This window comes from Rhinatrema bivittatum, chromosome 10 (assembly GCF_901001135.1).
Source record: "Rhinatrema bivittatum chromosome 10, aRhiBiv1.1, whole genome shotgun sequence".
NCBI lineage: Eukaryota > Metazoa > Chordata > Amphibia > Gymnophiona > Rhinatrematidae > Rhinatrema > Rhinatrema bivittatum.
In genome coordinates, this window is record NC_042624.1 from 60,728,105 (window position 1) to 60,745,107 (window position 17,003).

Here is a 17,003-nt window from a genome sequence, read left to right on the forward strand (position 1 = left end):
GAGTAACCAATCAATAAGCTGTACTTAAGTTACCATTCTCTTAAGGTTCACATAATCCCATTTTTCACCTCATTTCTCCCTCCTTGCTTCCTTGCAATTTCCCCAGCCAGATATCTAGAATAAACTAAAGAAGGTTAAGTCATTATCCAATGTTCGGTAATCTACACGGGATTTGATAGACTCTTATTCCGTCTCCACTATCCATATGGTTGCCAGATCTGTTCAGATTTCTTTAGGGTATCCTTTAAAGCTGTTCAGGAAGTGTACTCTATCCAATCGCCTGCACACTTTTTCCCTCAAGGATGCCAGTGGTTTCCTAAAGCTATATGCAATTTCACACCTGGCTGCCACTGTGATTTGTTGTAATACAGCTAACTGGTCAGGATCTTGTTCCTTGGGAGTATTTTTAAAAGCAAAAACCTGGGATATCATGTTAATCTTAGTTCACTAACCTCATACATTAAATCTAATATCAAATCTCAATATAATATCACTCCCGGGCAATCCTACCAAATATGTAAGAACGTGCCTGTAACCCCACATTGCCTCTACAATTTGTATAGTTGCTCGGGTTAAATATCATCTATGTAAGACTTTTAAACCATTTTCCATCAGGAGTGCTGAAACTGAGCTCTTTCCCATATATAAAAAGCAACTATCCCAAGTTTTCCCCTCCAATATCTGGCCCAGATTCCATTATTTGAAAAGATGGTTTTTCCTTAAACTCTCCATTAAGAATAGTGTATAACTTAGATATCATTCTGGACATTTTATCAGCATGATCACAGAATCCTTCGAATAGGGATTTCCTTTTTAGTAGTTCCTTCTCTACTTCCTTTCTTTTCATAAAATGCTAAATCTGTAAATAATAAAACTTATCAGTGTCAGGCAGTGAACATGTTCTTTGAATTGATTTGAAGGATTTCAGCCCCTTGCCCTCCCATAATTGTTCCAGCCGCATGCAACCCTTCTTCCATCTAGTGAAAGCGATTGAATTAGTTCCCTGCTTAAACTCCCTATTGAAATAGAAGTACACACAAAGTATTTCTTATCTCACACAACTGCATGACATCACATAACCCAAATATCCAATGTCATACCTGGAACAGGTGGCATTTCAGCTACATTCTGGAGGACTGCTTCTCTCTAAGGACCCACCGACTTGATGTGCCTGTTTTCTTGCTTCATGGGCTGTTTACTTCCAATAGGTCTACATAGCCTCTGTTTTATACCAAGTGGTGTTCTTAGTTGATGTGCTTAGCTTTTGATGGGGGAAAAGACTCCTCTTTTTCTTTGCTTCTCATTTTTCTTTCTGTGTGGGCCAGGGTTCAGGTGGCGTGCCCCATTGCCACGATGCCTTCATTTCTTTGAGATGATCCATGATGTTGGATCTGTTTTGGGTGGGGTTGGGGGAAGGGGGGTGGGGTAAGAGGGGGGATCTATATTTTGGGTCTGCTTGGTTGCCATGGAGCCTTCATGTTTGGGGGGCTATACATGATTAGGTGTGCCACTGCCCTGTATGCTTCTACTGGTAAAGGAGAACAGTTTATAGTTTTTCTTATATGTCATGGTGGGGTTAAGAATAATTTCTATTAATACTAAGAGGCTTAACTCCCCAGGTAAAAGGAAACTGTTATTTCAAGAGGCTCGGGAGCACAAGGTAAATGTTATCTTCTGTCAGGAAACTCACTTACTTAAACGTACGGAATGCTTACTGAGGGAGAAGTCCTATCCGCAACAATATTTAGCTTCTGCTTCAGTCAAAAAGAAATATTATGGGGTGGGGATATTGTTTTCCAGTTCCCTAGTCATCGATGTTAAGTCTGTCCTGCGGGATACAGAAGGCTGGTATATTATCATTAAAGCTATGTTAGACAATGTACAGTATACTTTTCTCAACCTGTATGGTCCGAATGTAGATCAGAGTTCTTTTCTTGCATTTCTATCTACACTACTGGAAGAGTGGGCTGAGGGTCATGTTATTATATAGAGAGATTTCAATCTTACCAGGTACCCTTATCTTGACAACACAGGTTCTGGCTCCGTGAGTTCTAAATGTCACAGACTGGCCCTTAAAAATTTGATATCGGATCGTGGTCTGGTCGACAGCTGGTGCTTATGGAATCCAACTCAGCGCAATTAAACATATTTTTCTCATGCTTACCAGTCATATCCACGTATGGATTTCTTCTTAATTGACAAATCCTTGGTTGATATGGCTGCTGAGGCTGAATTGGGTACCATAACCTGGTCTGATCATGCACTGATATGGCTGGCACTGAGGTTAAATAGCAGGGGTGCTGGTCGACATCACTGGCGATTAAACAATAGTTTGAAGATAAATCCTTCACAGATTCCCTTATGAATGACATCAGGGAGTATTTAGATCTTAATAGGACTGGTGAGGTATCTCCTGGTATAATCTGGGACTGCTTGAAGATGGTAGTATGGGGTAAGTGGATCTCGAGGGCTACACAACTCAAGAAAGATAGAAATGCTGAAAGGTTATCTATTATGCAATGCATAGCCAAATTATCTTTAAGCCATAAACGTACTCTGGATCCCAGTATTTTGCTGATTTGGAGTCTGCAAGGACAGAGTTGCAGGTGCTGGACCTTGCCCGGTTTGCATTTCAGCTAGATCTCCTGAAACAGACAATTAGAGCTTAGTAATAAAGCTGGTAGGCTGCTTGCGAAGAGACTGAAGGAGAGAACAGCTCAGTCCCTTATTACTAAGATTAAGGATAGTTTGAGTGCATTTTTGTATGAGTCAGTGGATATATGTAGTTTATTTCTTCATTTTTATGAGGAGCTTTATGCTGCAGATGCCTCTATGGATAAGTGTGCTTTTGAGGTTTATTTGCAGGGTATAGAGTTACCCTTGCTCTCAGCTGAGGTTAGGGAAGTACTAAATAGGGAGCTTACCCATGCAGAGGTTTATCAAGTTATTCAAGGTTTGAAGTTGGGGAAATCAGGCCTGGATGGGTACATCGCTAAATTTTATAAAATTTTCCATCCAGTTTTGATCCCACCTTTGCTGGACATGTTTAATGCTTTGCGTTCACTGAGTTCGCTCGCGTGGGAATTTAACTTAGTTGGAATAACTATAATAGCTAAAGGAGGTAGAGGTCCTACTCTGTGCAGGTCCTACTGCCTGATATCTTTGGCCAAAATCTTTAGATCAATATTAAACAAAGTATTGGCAACCTGCTTGGGGATGGTGGCTCCCTTCCTTATAAATGAGGACCAGTTGGGATTTGTCCCTGGTTGATTAGCATCTGATAACATGTGGAGGGTGTTAGAATTGATTTGGCGGTTGCAGCAGGAGGATGTTCTCACTGCTTTCTTGGCAGTAGATGCCGAGAAGCGTTTGACAGGGTTCACTGGCATTCCTGTTTAAAGAACTTGAGAAAATGCAATTAGGCTCCAACTTTATTGGTTGGATTCAGTGTCTATACGATAATCTCAGGGCATGTTTGAAAATTAATGGTGGCTATTCAGCACCCTTCGAGGTAAAAGGTACCAGACAGGGGTGCCCACTTTTGCCCTTATTTGCTCTATCTTTAGAACCCCCTGGCAGAAAGGGTATATTGTCATTCTCAAATTCAGGGTCTATTAGTGGATACTCACCAGTGTGAGCTAGCTATGTTTGCAGATGACCTCCTTCACTGTAGCTCACTAAATGCCTTGTTGCAGGAACTGAGATCGTTTGGCAGAGTCTTGGGTTTCAAAGTGAACTGAATAAGGACAAATCTGAGTTATTGAACGTTTCCGTCCCAGTGGATCAATTCACATGCATTAAGTCTAATCTCCCTTTTCGGGAGGCGAAAAGCTGGATAAAATATTTTGGAGTGAAAATAGGGCCCCACGTGGATGAGTTATTTGGGCTTAACTATACCCCATTTGTTTTCTGGTATACAACAAGACTTGGACAGATGGGATAGGCTGAACTATTCCTGGTTGGGCAGGGTGGCCATTGTTAAATGAATGTATTACTTCATTTCTGCTATCTGTTTCAAACTCTCCCTGTGCATTTTCCTGACTTTTCTGACACTATGGCAGTGAAAGCTTTTTAGATTTATTTGGAAACGTCGACCACCTAGGGTTTCTAAGGCTGTTCTCTTTCGTGATAAACTTAGAGGGGGACTCCAGGTCCCAAATTTGGTCTGGTATTTTGCTGTGTCTCAATTGAGTGCTTTAATCCTTGGTTCCTTCCTTACTAGATGTACTTTCTAGAATTGACAGTTTGCTACATGGGGAAATTAACAGCTAGAAGAAATGACAGGCTAGCTAGTTTTGAGAGGATATGGTATCCCTGCTTACAGTGGAAGCTCAAGTTCACTATGAGTTTTGGGAAATGAGAGGATATACAGGCTTTCAACTCCGAGTTGCTAGTTATCTAAGCTTTTGCCTATGGTTTCCTGTACCTTTTGCTAGTATTCTTCTCCATGTGTCTTCTCCATATTCATTCTGCATCTGGCCACTGCCTTACTTGATTTCTTTTCACCGAGCATGACCCGGGGGGGGGGGGGGGCGCGGATTTGAGAGATTTTGGGTTTAAAGAACACAACCATCCCTTTTTTGCTTGATGGGTGTATAAATATTTATTGTTTGCATCCTGATAACATACTAATGTATTTCAGAGCTTATATGTGAAAGTTTTTAGTAAAAGTGCTACTGTTGCTACTTGTTTTTCTCAATATCAGTTAATTACAGAAAAATAATAATTTTCTTGACCCCCCCAGAGGCCTTTGTGGTGTCCAGTTGCACTTCGCCCGTCACGGGCAGTGGTGCTAGACACTCTTCTACGGCTGCAGCGATTGGAAGCCATCATCCTGGTGCCGCAAGAGGAGCAGGGTTGAGGAAGGTATTCCGTGTACTTCATGGTTCCCATGAAGGAGGGCTCGTTTCAGCCTATTCTAGATCTCAGAGTCAATGCGGCCTTGCGCGTTCCATGCTTTCGGATGAAAACATTGCAGACAGCGGATCTAACAGAGGCATATCTCCACATTCCCAACAGAGCAGACCATCAGAAGTTTCTTCGCTTCACTGTGCTAGGAGAGCATTTTCAGTTTCAAGCTCTTCCCTTCAGGCTGGCTACTGCAAGAACGTTCACGAAGGTGATGGTGGTAGTGCGGCGGCCCTCAGAAGAGAAGGGATACTAGTGCCATCCGTACCTGGATGATTGGCTCATAAGGGCAGAGTTGGAGGTAGAGCATCACTGTTCCATTTGGCGAGCATCGGAGCACTTAAGGTCCCTGGGCTGGGTGATAAACCTAGAGAAGAGCCACTGGAACTGGATTATTTGGGAGTACGATTCGACACTCTGTTAGGCAGATTGTTTCTTACCCCAGAAATGGTGATCAAGTTAGTCACAAGTGGTTCGTCTGAGGGACCTGCCGGTCCCCGAGGTCTGGGATTATCTACAGCTGCTAGAGTCCATGGCTTTTACACTGGATTTGGTGCCATGGGCTTTTGCGCACATGCGTCCTTTTCAGAAGGCACTCCTTTCCCATTGGAATCCGTTGTTGGCAGAATTTCAGCTTCCGTTGCCACTTCAGGAAGATTCCAGGTCCAGTCTCTCGTGGTGGTTGTAGTGGCCCAGTTTGGAGAAGGGAGTGGATCTGGAAGTTCCAGACTGGGTGCCAGTCTCAGCAGTTGGGGAGCAGTATGTCAGGGATCTGCAGCCCAAGGGCAGTGGTCTCCATTGGAGGTGTCCTGGTCAATCAACATCCGAAAACAAGGATGATCTGGAGGGCGGTATGTTCTTTTGTCCTCTGATTCAGGGACGGGCAGTATGTGTGTTCTCGGACAATGCGACGATGGTGGCCTAGATCAATCGGCAGGGCAGAATGAAGAGTTGCTTGGTGGTTCAGGAGGTTCACAAACTCTTTGCCTGGGCAGAACTTCAGCTAACAACATTGGCAGCCCCTCATGTGGTAGGTGTGGACAATGTGCAGGCGAATTATCTCAGCAAACAGCTGTTCCAAAGAGAATGAGAGCTGTCATTCCCAAATATATTGTAACTGTTAATTTGTTACTTTCTGTGACTTGCTGACAATCATGGGAATGAAAGTGTGTGTTTCATGAAGGTCGGCGAGTATACAGCTGTTACATGTTTTGAATGTAGAGCGTCGTTAGATCAGCGTGTGATAGTGTTGGCAGCACTGGAACATTATAAAGATAAGTAAAAGTGCTTTTTATATTTTTAAATTAATAATTCAAAACATATTTATAAAAATAAGGACATGATTATATAATACTAATCATGGCAAAGCTTTATGAGCTACACAGAGTTCAGCCCCATAAATGAAGGTCCTTTAAAAGTATATTTTGAGTGCATGAAAGACATGTATATGTATGTGTATGTATGTATATATATGTGTGTGTATGTATTTATATATATATATATATATATACATTTGTGTCATTAATATTCCCATTTCACTATATTTATATTCTGCACTGGCCACAGCAAAAAACTGCTGAGTGAATTGCTCAGACATCAATAGATGGTCATATCTTTTCTTCAAGTGTGTTTCTTGACAGAAAAAGATGTCACAAAAAACACGAAGGAAGGCGATCTATGAAAGCCGTCAGGTTGAACAAAGGAATAGATGCCAATAGTCTTGAAAAAAACTTTATTGAAGTGGAGACACAAAGTAGCCCGACTCAGGCCGAGTTTCGCCGTATCAAGACGGCTGCCTCAGGGGCTTGTGTATATTCTCTTCAGTACACAAATAAAACAAATCATATATGGAGGATCATATATACCATTATATGATCAATGAAAGTAATGAATCTTGCAGTCGCATGCACGGATCGATCTCCACTTGTGCGGACAAACATGTTTGTCCGCACAAGTGGAGATCGATCCGTGCATGCGACTGCAAGATTCATTACTTTCATTGATCATATAATGGTATATATGATCCTCCATATATGATTTGTTTTATTTGTGTACTGAAGAGAATATACACAAGCCCCTGAGGCAGCCGTCTTGATACGGCGAAACTCGGCCTGAGTCGGGCTACTTTGTGTCTCCACTTCAATAAAGTTTTTTTCAAGACTATTGGCATCTATTCCTTTGTTCAACCAGAAAAAGATGTCGACATTCAACTGAAGATTCTCCTGGATGAGTAATTTATGCTTTCCTAGCGTGTAGCAGATGGACTCAAAACAAATGGATATAGTGTGCTCGTGCTAGCAGTTGGAGACGGATCTGACGTCAGCACGGGTACATATACCCCCACAGGAAGTGAAGCAATTCAGTAATTTCCGTCTCCAAAGCAGTTTGGAGCTACCCACGCTCGCTGAGCGTGTTTTCCAAATTCTATCGACTAAATTCTTAGAAGAAATCTACTGAAGACGAGCCCCACACTCCTGTGGTGATACCAGGCGGTCACTCACCCAGTTGAGTTTCCAGAGCTGACTTCCGTGGTCCCTCGGAGGTAGGAGCCTCGGTCCGGTGGCGGTTCGCGGCAGGGACCCAGCCCCCGAGTGAGAAGGGCTCGGGCGCGGCTTGGCCCCCGAACGGTTCGGGCGCGGCCTAGAGGCAGTGGGTGCCCTTCCTTAAGCGCGGCGGTGAAGGTATTCCCCTCTCCCCCCACAGCCGGAGACCGCCCGGGTCGCAGCCGGGAAGCGCCGAAGACAAGGTAAGGCGTACATCTTTACTTGGTCTCCGAGGAAGTGTGGACTGACTGGGCCTGCCTACGAGGCTGCCCACCTGGGAAGGTTGCCATTCTTGCCTGCCTACTTCTTGTTTCAGATTTAAGCGCTTTTTGTTTGCTAAACGCTCATTGTTCGCGCATGTTGTTAGCGCACGCGATAGGTGCACGTTATTAGCGCACGCGATAGGTGCATGTTGTTAGCGCACGCTACTTGTATACGCACACATCTGCTAAGACGCCCGTTATAGGCGCATGTTTATAAGACGCCCCGTTGATAGGCGCACATTTATAAGACGCCCCGTTGATTGGCGCACTGTTTCTAAGACGCCCGCTATAGGCGCACTGTTTCTAAGACGCCCGCTATAGGCGCATGTTTCTAAGACGCCCGCTGCCGGTATACATGGGGATTGGCTGACTCACGGTAAGCCATGTTTTGCTTATAATAGGGCTTCCACCCTGCCGGGTGTCGACGCCTTCTGGTTGAGAACACTGGCGGTCTCCAGCTACCATCAATTGGTCAGGGTAATCCTGTTGATTAATCGATCGGTCAGTACACATATGGCTATAACAAGGAAGATTGCAAGGAAGATTACTGAGTTACTTCACTTTCTGTGGGGGTATATGTACCCGTGCTGACGTCAGATCCGTCTCCAACTGCTAGCATGAGCACACTATACCCATTTGTTTTGAGTCCATCTGCATACACTAAGGAAAAGGAGATTACCAGGTAAGTAATCTTAACATTCTGTGGCATATTTAACACTTTTTTATGTTCAAAGATGCTATTTTAAGTATGGGCATCGTCATAGGTTAAGTAACTATAGATAAGACTAGACTGTCTTTCACTGAATTACTCCATCCCAAGATTCAACCAAACACTTCTGCCAAAAATCCCACTGATAAACATTCTTAAGGAACATTAACCATATCAAAAAATGACAAATGATCCAAAGACCATGATCATTAAGCCCTCCTATCCTTTCCCTCTTTCCCCTCTACTCCCCTCCCTAGCTCGCCCATTTCTACTCTCTAACACCATAAGCTCCAGCCCGAGGAATGATGTCACCACCTCCAGATGTCCCCCTCCCCCTACCACCCCCCTACCACCCCCAACACCTTCAAAAACAATGACTATAACAGCATTTGCTTAAAACTCTCCATCTTTGTTATAACCCAACTAATACATGAACATTTGCTTGCCTACATTAGAGGCACATACAAAATCAATATTCTATGTTAGTTTTCCAAGACCTCTTTCTTCCTCATGTCAAGAAAATACTCAAAAACACAAAGTGAGCAAGGTTCTTTTCTCCCCCATCAGGCAACAGCTTCTTTCAAGGAGGATGATGCCTCTGACTGTCTGTACAATTGCCTACCACCATACTGGAGCCTTTGCCGTTTCGTTGGACCGTCTTTAGAATTTGCGGGTGAAACAGGACCACTTTTAGAGATCGACTGTGACAATTTCCCTATGGCTTGTAAAATTTCTTCCATTTCCTTTACTGTTTTAACTCCTAATGTCACACCACTTATTGTGAAGTTCACTCCAAATGAAACAGCCATCTATATTTGATTTGTTCCCTGCATAGAACAAGTAAATTGTCCTTGAATTCTCTTTTCCGTTTAATTGTTGTTGGGGAAATGTCTTGAAACAGTTCCAATTTATGGCCTTTCCACTGAATATAGTACTTTCTCGTTGAGAGTATACTTGTGGAAGCAAATGACAATGTTCCCTGGGGTATTGCCTCTAGGTTTAGGGCTCTATGCACATTATCAAACTTAATTTTGGGCACTTTCTCTGCTTCCTCATCTGGGCCCAAAATCAGCATTAAAACACTAGTAGCCATCTGAGTGCAGTCTTGGAAATTCCCTCCCTCTGGCACACCTCATATTCAAATATTCCTCCTTCTCGAATTATTTTCTAAGTCCTCTATACAGTCTCTTAGATCTAAATTGTCAGCTTTCAATTCCATAACCAATGACTGTTGTTGCTGCAAAGTTGCATCATTTATATCAAGGCACTCGTCCATCTTCTCGACTCGTGTGCCCAACTCTATAAACTTTTTAAAATTCAGCAATCATGGCCAGAATCTCCATTAATTATCCCCATATCTGTACGTAAGTCAGAAAACAAATTTTGAAAGTCAGCTCATGTCAGCGTTTCTGGGCAGCATGGCTGTACATCCACTGATTTTATCTTGATACTCCTGTGGCCTACCTCCTCTGCGCCATTGCTGTTAATCTCTACCCCATTGGGCCTTTCTTTTCAAGGATTATGGTAGCGGCAAACACACTGTTTTAAATCAATTTTTTTTTCATGCCAGCATCATCTGGGCTTCCAACAATCAAAACAAGTATTTTCCCTCACCCAATATGAGGAAGATTCCAATAGATGGAGATTGATTGTGAAGGTGCCAGGAGCTCACTGCTTAGGTGGCCATCTAGGATTGTGACATCATTTCCTCCCAGATATAAACATTTAAAATGAATAAAATATCTTTCTCCTTTAGATGTTTTTAGATACTGCTTCTACCTGTGGCAGTTGCACAGATAAACAGGCACTTTCTTGTTTAGTCTACAGTGCTATGGTCAGGCTCTCTGGTGATTAAATGCATAAGGTGTGCCGAAAGACATTACAACTGCACTTTGGCCCACCATTCAGTCCAGCACAACCACTGTTTTTTTTCCCCTGTGATGATTTAATTAATATGAGTATTATATAGAGAACCCAAAGAGTAAAATACAGTAATACCAAAGAGAAAAAGATTCTACTCCAGTTGTACACATGAGGTAACATACTGAGAAAACATTTATTGTAAAGTTTGTATGACTTCATAAATGTACCAGTGGGCTGCATTCATAGATTTGAATATCTAATGTCTCAACTAGGAGTCATGTCTATAATCATTGGTCATAAATATCCTTACCCCAAACCAAGGGGACAATTTTTTTGAGAAGTTTTTTTGCAAGTAAAAATATATATCTTGAACAAAAGCCTTAACTACTGCTATGAAATTTTAACACTTATCTAAGAGGACTTCTACTGTAGAATTAATTTTGTCAAGCCAAATCATGCCAATCAAATTTTTGAATCCTCAAAGATGTAGTTTGATATGCAAAGGTTGGAATTAATGCATCCGATGCTGCAACATTTCCGAGCAGCTGAGTGAGTTGAATCCTTTTGGTTTCTGAGTGTTTTGGCTTGACTATGGATTAAATGCATTGCAAGTCATTCTTCTTCTTTTTTTTTTCTTTTTTTAAATTATTTCTTTATTAATTTTAATCATATCATCCAAGTATCAGTACAGAAAAAAGAATCCTTTAGTCACAAATATAGAAAAAAACAAGTACTTGCTTAGGTATATTGATACAAAAGGATCCAATTTAAACCACAAATTGGGAGAGACAAACAGCAGAATAGTTAAATCACAATAAGCCTTACTATTATTATTAAGGGCCTAAGTTGTTACATGGCTATTACCACTACTGATATTGGAAAACTCCTTATTACTCAGGAAATTATCCAGCTGACCTACATCATGAAATACCTATTGCTACGGTATTTAAGAACATAATGTGTTTCTAGATAGACATGCCTTACGGCGTAGTTAAATATCTCGAGTAACATCACAGAAAACTGAAACCTTATGACCAAAAAACGTTTTTTTTAAAAATTAAAAAAAGTTTCATTATGAGTTGTTTATCAGATTCTTTTAGAAATTCCACTAAAAGAGTAGCTCTATCTGCAATAACAAAATCTGAGTTTTCTAAGAATCCAGTTAGATCGAAGGATTCATCCTTCAGGATTTCCTCCATTAACTGAGAAGGAGAAAATAAATAATAAGCTTTAACAATAGTAGGGAAAGATTTCCTGGAAAGGCCTAGGGGTTCCTGAAAGAATCTCACTAGCATTTCCATAGGAGATACAATAGAACAGCTAGGAAAATTCAAAAATCGTAAATTACGTCTTATAAATTTTCCAATCTTCTAAGCAAAGTTGTTATCGCTCATTATATTACACTGCTCCGAAATTGCAGAGATCTTATTCCCTAAACTCTCCATTTTATCTGTATGATCCTGTAACTTAAGAGAATGATCATTGATAGTAACAGACATATTATCAACAGAGTTCAGCATAGAGTCTATTCTAAACGATAATGTGGCTTCCATCTTGGTAATGGCCACCCACAAGTCATCCAGCGTTATAGGGGCTGGCATATCAAGATGGCTAGAAGGAGTAGAGGAGCCTGGTAAACCTTGAAAGGATGCCCCTCTCTGGACAATAGAAACAGTCATCTTGGACTGCCCCTATGTCCTAATCCTTGGTGGGTTAGGTCCATCGTGACTAAGGGAGGTCAAACCGAAGTTAACTGGCTAGTAAATTGAAATGTTTCCAAAGTAGGCTGAGACATGAGGAGAGGTTGAGAAGGCACAGAGGGGAAAATCCTAACAGAACCTTTCCTCTTCTTGCCCATTATTAGAAGAAATCAATGAAACTTACTAGTATCAAACTGCAAAAAAACGTGATAAGGGGTGCATCCCTTTGGTGCACGGCTTTGGCGCGCTGGCAACGGTGTGCTGCTGCGAGCCTCTCTTTATGTCCCAGGGAGATGACGTCACGAGGGAGAACTCCCTCTCCTGGCCGCCTGATGGCAATTGGCGAAAACAGGTTCCCGGAGGTGAAGGAGCCTTACAGAGGTACACTCACGCTCTCTCCCTGCAAGTCATTCTTCTACATATTCCTGAAGCAGAGAGAATGTTCTCAAAATGCTGCAGTGTCGATGGATTAAATCCATCCTTTGCATATCGTCAGACTGCACCTTTGAGGATACAAAAAATCGACTTGATTTATCACTCCAGCTTAACAGAATTCATTCTACAGTAGAAGTCCTTTCAGATACGTGTCAAAACTTCATAGCAGTACTTAAGACTTTTGTTCAATATATATTTTTACTTGCCAAAAAAAAAAAAAGTGCTTAAAAAAAATTGTCCCCTTGGTACCAATGATTATACTCATGATGCCTAGCTGAGATGTTAGTCATTCAAGTCTATGAATGCAGTCCACTAGCATATTTATGAAGGTCATACAAACTTTAGAATAGATGTTTTATCAATATGGTTACTTCATGTGTACAATTGGAGTATAATTTTTTTCTTTTTAATTAATTTGAGGGCATGACCTGTGTAATTTGTGCATGGACTTAACTATATCACTTCCAGAAACTCTGCCTGCTTAGCCACTGTGCCATCAGAGATGGGGGTGGTTTATGACCCCTGTACACTACTCACTATCTGTAACCTCTTCCCTGTGGATAGATAACAGAACTGGCACGGACCCATATTTCAGAAGCTTTTCGAGGCCCTGCACCTCCTATCACCACACTTTTTGATCATCAGCGGCAGAACCATTCAGAGTTCATGAAACAGCTGAGAGGCCGCACAGAAACTGACAGGTAATACCAAATCTAATTCTTCATCTAGTGGCTTAATGCACTGAAATGTATGCTAAAAATTTTGTGTGAAAGCTGAAATCCTAGCATGCATACTAAAAGCCTATGCACTAAAATTTGGCTTGGGTCTGCAAACAAATTGCCTTCACAATAATCACGTACTAACAAAAAAAATAAAAGTTTAGTGGGCATGCAGTGGATTGTGAAATTCCCCATGCTAACTATCCTAAAATTATAGAAGCAGTTAGTACAAAAGATTTCATCCCTCCTGCTACAGCTAGATTAGCACTGACCCCTCTCTGTAAGTAATACCCCCCATCAAGAAACTCTTCTTTTCTCCCCCCACCCAGAATCCTTGATCTCCACCTCCCATTTCTCCAAAATAATTGTCTTACTAGTCTGAAGGGTCCTGATCTTCACTAGCAGGAGAGATATGAGAGCCCTCTTGTCAGCACTGCTGCAGCTGCTGAATGACTCTTCCTAGCAGCACTTCACTGCTATTGCATGCACATGCCTCTTTACTCGGTAGTGGTGAAGATAGCTATGTTTATGTGCTAGTTGTGAAGTACTTCTAGATGGCAATGAATGTTTTCAGCACTGCAGGATGGGTGGCTCTCATGTCCTTCCTGCTGGTGAAGATTTGGAACCCTCTGGAATGGTAAAGCAGCCAGAGGGCTGCCATGGCTTTCTGAGGTAGCAGTTAGGAATGGTGTTCTTGATGTGGGAATCTATACTAATAAGCGAAGCTTGACCGACGTGCCGCAAATGCGCAGTAGAGACCAGCTCTACCGCGCATGTGCGGGCGAGCACGTCGGTCTGAGCCAGCGTCAGAAAAAAAGAAAAAACAATGGTGGCGTCCAGTGGCAGCGGCGGCGGCGTTGGGTGGCGGCGGCGGGGTGGCAGCGGCATGGCGGCATCCAGCGGCGGCGGCGTTGGGTGGTGGCGGCGTCCGGTGGTAGCGGCGGCGGTGGGAGGCAGCGGCAGCGGCGGCATTGGGTGGCGGCGGCGGCGTCCGGTGGTAGCGGCGGCGGCGTCCAGCGGCGGCGGCGTTGGGTGGTGGCGGCGTCCGGTGGTAGCGGCGGCGGCGGCGGGTGGCAGCGGCATGGCGGCGTCCAGCGGCGGCGGCGTTGGGTGGCGGTGGCGTCCGGTGGCGGCGGGTGGCAGCGGCGGCGGCAGCGAGGGAGGAGAGAGAGAAGGAGGGACTGACAGAGGGGAGGAGAGAGAGGGAGTGGGACTGAGTGAGAGGGAGAGAGGGAGTGGGACTGAGTGAGTGGGAGGGAGGGAGTGGGACGGAGGGAGAGGGGGGGACTGAGTGAGGGGGGAGGGAGATAGGGAGGGAGTGGGGACTGAGGGAGGGAGTGGGACATAGAGGGAGGGAGTGGGACATAGAGGGAGGGAGTGGGACTGAGGGAGAGTGGGACTGAGGGAGAGAGAGGGGAGGGAGTGGGACAGAGGGAGGGAGTGGGACAGAGGGAAGGAGTGGGACAGAGGGAGTGGGACAGAGGGAGTGGGACAGAGGGAGTGGGACAGAGGGAGTGGGGACAGAGGGAGTGGGACTGAGGGAGAGTGGGAGGGAGGGGGACTGAGGGAGAGTGGGAGGGAGTGGGACTGAGGGAGAGGGGGAGGGAGTGGGACTGAGGGAGAGGGAGAGAGAGGGGGGAGGGAGTGAGACTGAGTGGGGAGGGAGGGACTAGTGGGAGGGAGGGACTGATTGGGAGGGAGGGACTGAGTGAGAGGAGAGGGAGGAGTGGGTGGGGAGGTAGGGGGTGGAGGGGAGAGAGAATGAGGGGGAGGTGAGAGACAGAGGGATGTAGCCTTTTAACGGCTTAACGGCGGTGGCAGCGAGGGAGGAGAGAGAGAGGGAGGGACTGAGAGAGAGAGTGAGGGGACTGAGTGAGAGGGGAGGAGAGAGAGGGAGTGGGACTGAGGGAGAGGGAGGGAGGGAGTGGGGAGGGAGTGGGACTGAGGGAGGGAGTGGGACGGAAGGAGAGGGGGGACTGAGTGAGGGGGAGGGGAGATAGAGCGGAGAGGGGGGAGGGGAGTTGGGACTGAGGGAGAGGGGGGAGGGAGAGAGAGGGAGGGAGTGGGACAGAGGGAAGGAGTGGGACTGAGGGATAGGGGGAGGGATGGGACTGAGGGAGGATGAGTGGGGACTGAGATAAGAGGGAGGGATGGATGGGACTGAGGGAGGGAAGGGAGTGGGACTGAGGGAGAGTGAGAGGGAGGGAAGAGAGGGGGGAAGGGAGAGAGTGAGACTTCGTTGGAGGGAGGGACTGAGTTGAGGTGGGGGGGGGGGGGGTTTTGAGGGAGTGGGAGGAGTGGTGAGAGGGAGGGAGGTAGGTTGTGGAGGGGAAGAGAATGAGGGAGGGGGGAGTGGGACTGAGGAGCAGTGGAGAGGGGAGGGAGAGAGGGGGAGGAGGGAGGTGAGACTGAGTGGGAGGGGAGGGAGAGTGGGGGAGAGGGGAGAGTGGGAGGAGTGGGTGAGAGGGGGAGGGAGGTAGGTGGGTGGAGGGGAGAGAGCATGAGGGGTAGGGAGTGGATACAGAGGGATTGTATCACCAGCGAGCGTTTTAATTAACGGGCTTAACGGCTTGTCTATTAGATAAATGAGGCTTGACCGACGTGCCGCAAATGCGCAGTAGAGAGCAGCTCTACTGTGCATGTGCGGACGAACACATCAGTCAGAGCAGAGCGTCAGCTCTTTGAAAACATGGCGGCAGCGGCGAGGAGCGGTAGCGGCGCGAGGGAGGGAGGGACCTCCCCTAGAGATCTTCTGTTTGTGCCATCCGAAGGGGTTGTGAATGAGCTGGGAGGGGGGGAGTGACTGAGGGGAGGGGGGGGAGTGACTGAGGGGAGGGGGGGGAGTGACTGAGGGGAGGAGGGGGGGAGGAGGGAGTGACTGAGGGGAAGGGGAGGAGAGAGGGAGGGAGGACTAGAGGGGGGAGGTGGGAGGGAGAATGAGGGGGAGGGGGAAGGAAGAATGAGGGGGGAGGGGGAAGGAAATGGACAGAAAATTTTTTTTTAATGTAGCCCGTTGTTACGGGCTTAACGGCTAGTTTTAGGATATTGGATGAAATCCCTCTTACTAACAGCCCCAAAGTGAAAGGGCCGCTTAGCACTGTGGACTTTAAGATACAGCAAACATGCAAAAAAGTAAACTTATGGTTTGAGGTAGATGTTAAATGGAGGAGAGCATGCTATGCTAAAACCTAATGTGCATACGATAGTTTGCGTGAGGGTAGGTGCTCATTTTCATGTACCTGCTAAAGTGTCATGGAGCCAGTTTAGTGCATAACTATGAGGTCAATTTTTAAAAACTTAAAAAATGGATAACCTTTTATCTGGACAAGTTATCCTGTATATTCAGTGAGATAAACGGTCCACTGAAATTCCTTGAATAACGTTATTTGGGTACCTGTAGAGCTTAACTGGCTATATTCAAAAGCTGGTTAAGTGTCCACAGAAAGAGAAACAGAGAAGACCTGGCAGCTCCATCGCCCGCGCCGCCCCCACCACCCAAATGAGGCCAAACATGGGCTTGGTAGCCCGATTCATCTCTCTCTCCAAGCTTCCCCCCCCCCCCCCCCCACACACACACACAAAAGAAAGGTTCAAAGCATAAGGTTTATTCAGCAGATTGGTGCCCTTCCTCCTGGCTCTCCCCCCCCCCCCCCCCCCCCCCCCCCCCCCCGGTTATTTAGAATTACTTACCTCTGAATCCCACTTCCTTGTCAAACCAACCCTCTTATCCCAGCCTAAACATAACCAGAAGTTTGGAACTAGTATCTGGCTCCTGATGTCCCCAGTGTTACTTTGACAGCAATGCTGGTTGCATAAACTACTATTGTTGCTGTCATAGCAATCTCAACCTTCAAAAAAAGACT

The 17,003-nt window shown here is 45.2% G+C and overlaps 1 protein-coding gene across 5 annotated transcripts in view; it reads left to right on the top strand.

Moving 5' to 3' along the window:
- CEP350 (centrosomal protein 350) overlaps window positions 1–17,003 on the top strand; it is a 358,722-nt gene that overhangs the window by 167,985 nt on the left and 173,734 nt on the right. For all 5 annotated transcript variants that reach the window (XM_029617504.1, XM_029617506.1, XM_029617505.1 and 2 more), the window contains one exon: window positions 12,986–13,122. In XM_029617504.1, coding sequence (XP_029473364.1) covers window positions 12,986–13,122 — 137 coding nt within the window. The remainder of the gene's footprint in view (window positions 1–12,985; window positions 13,123–17,003) is intronic.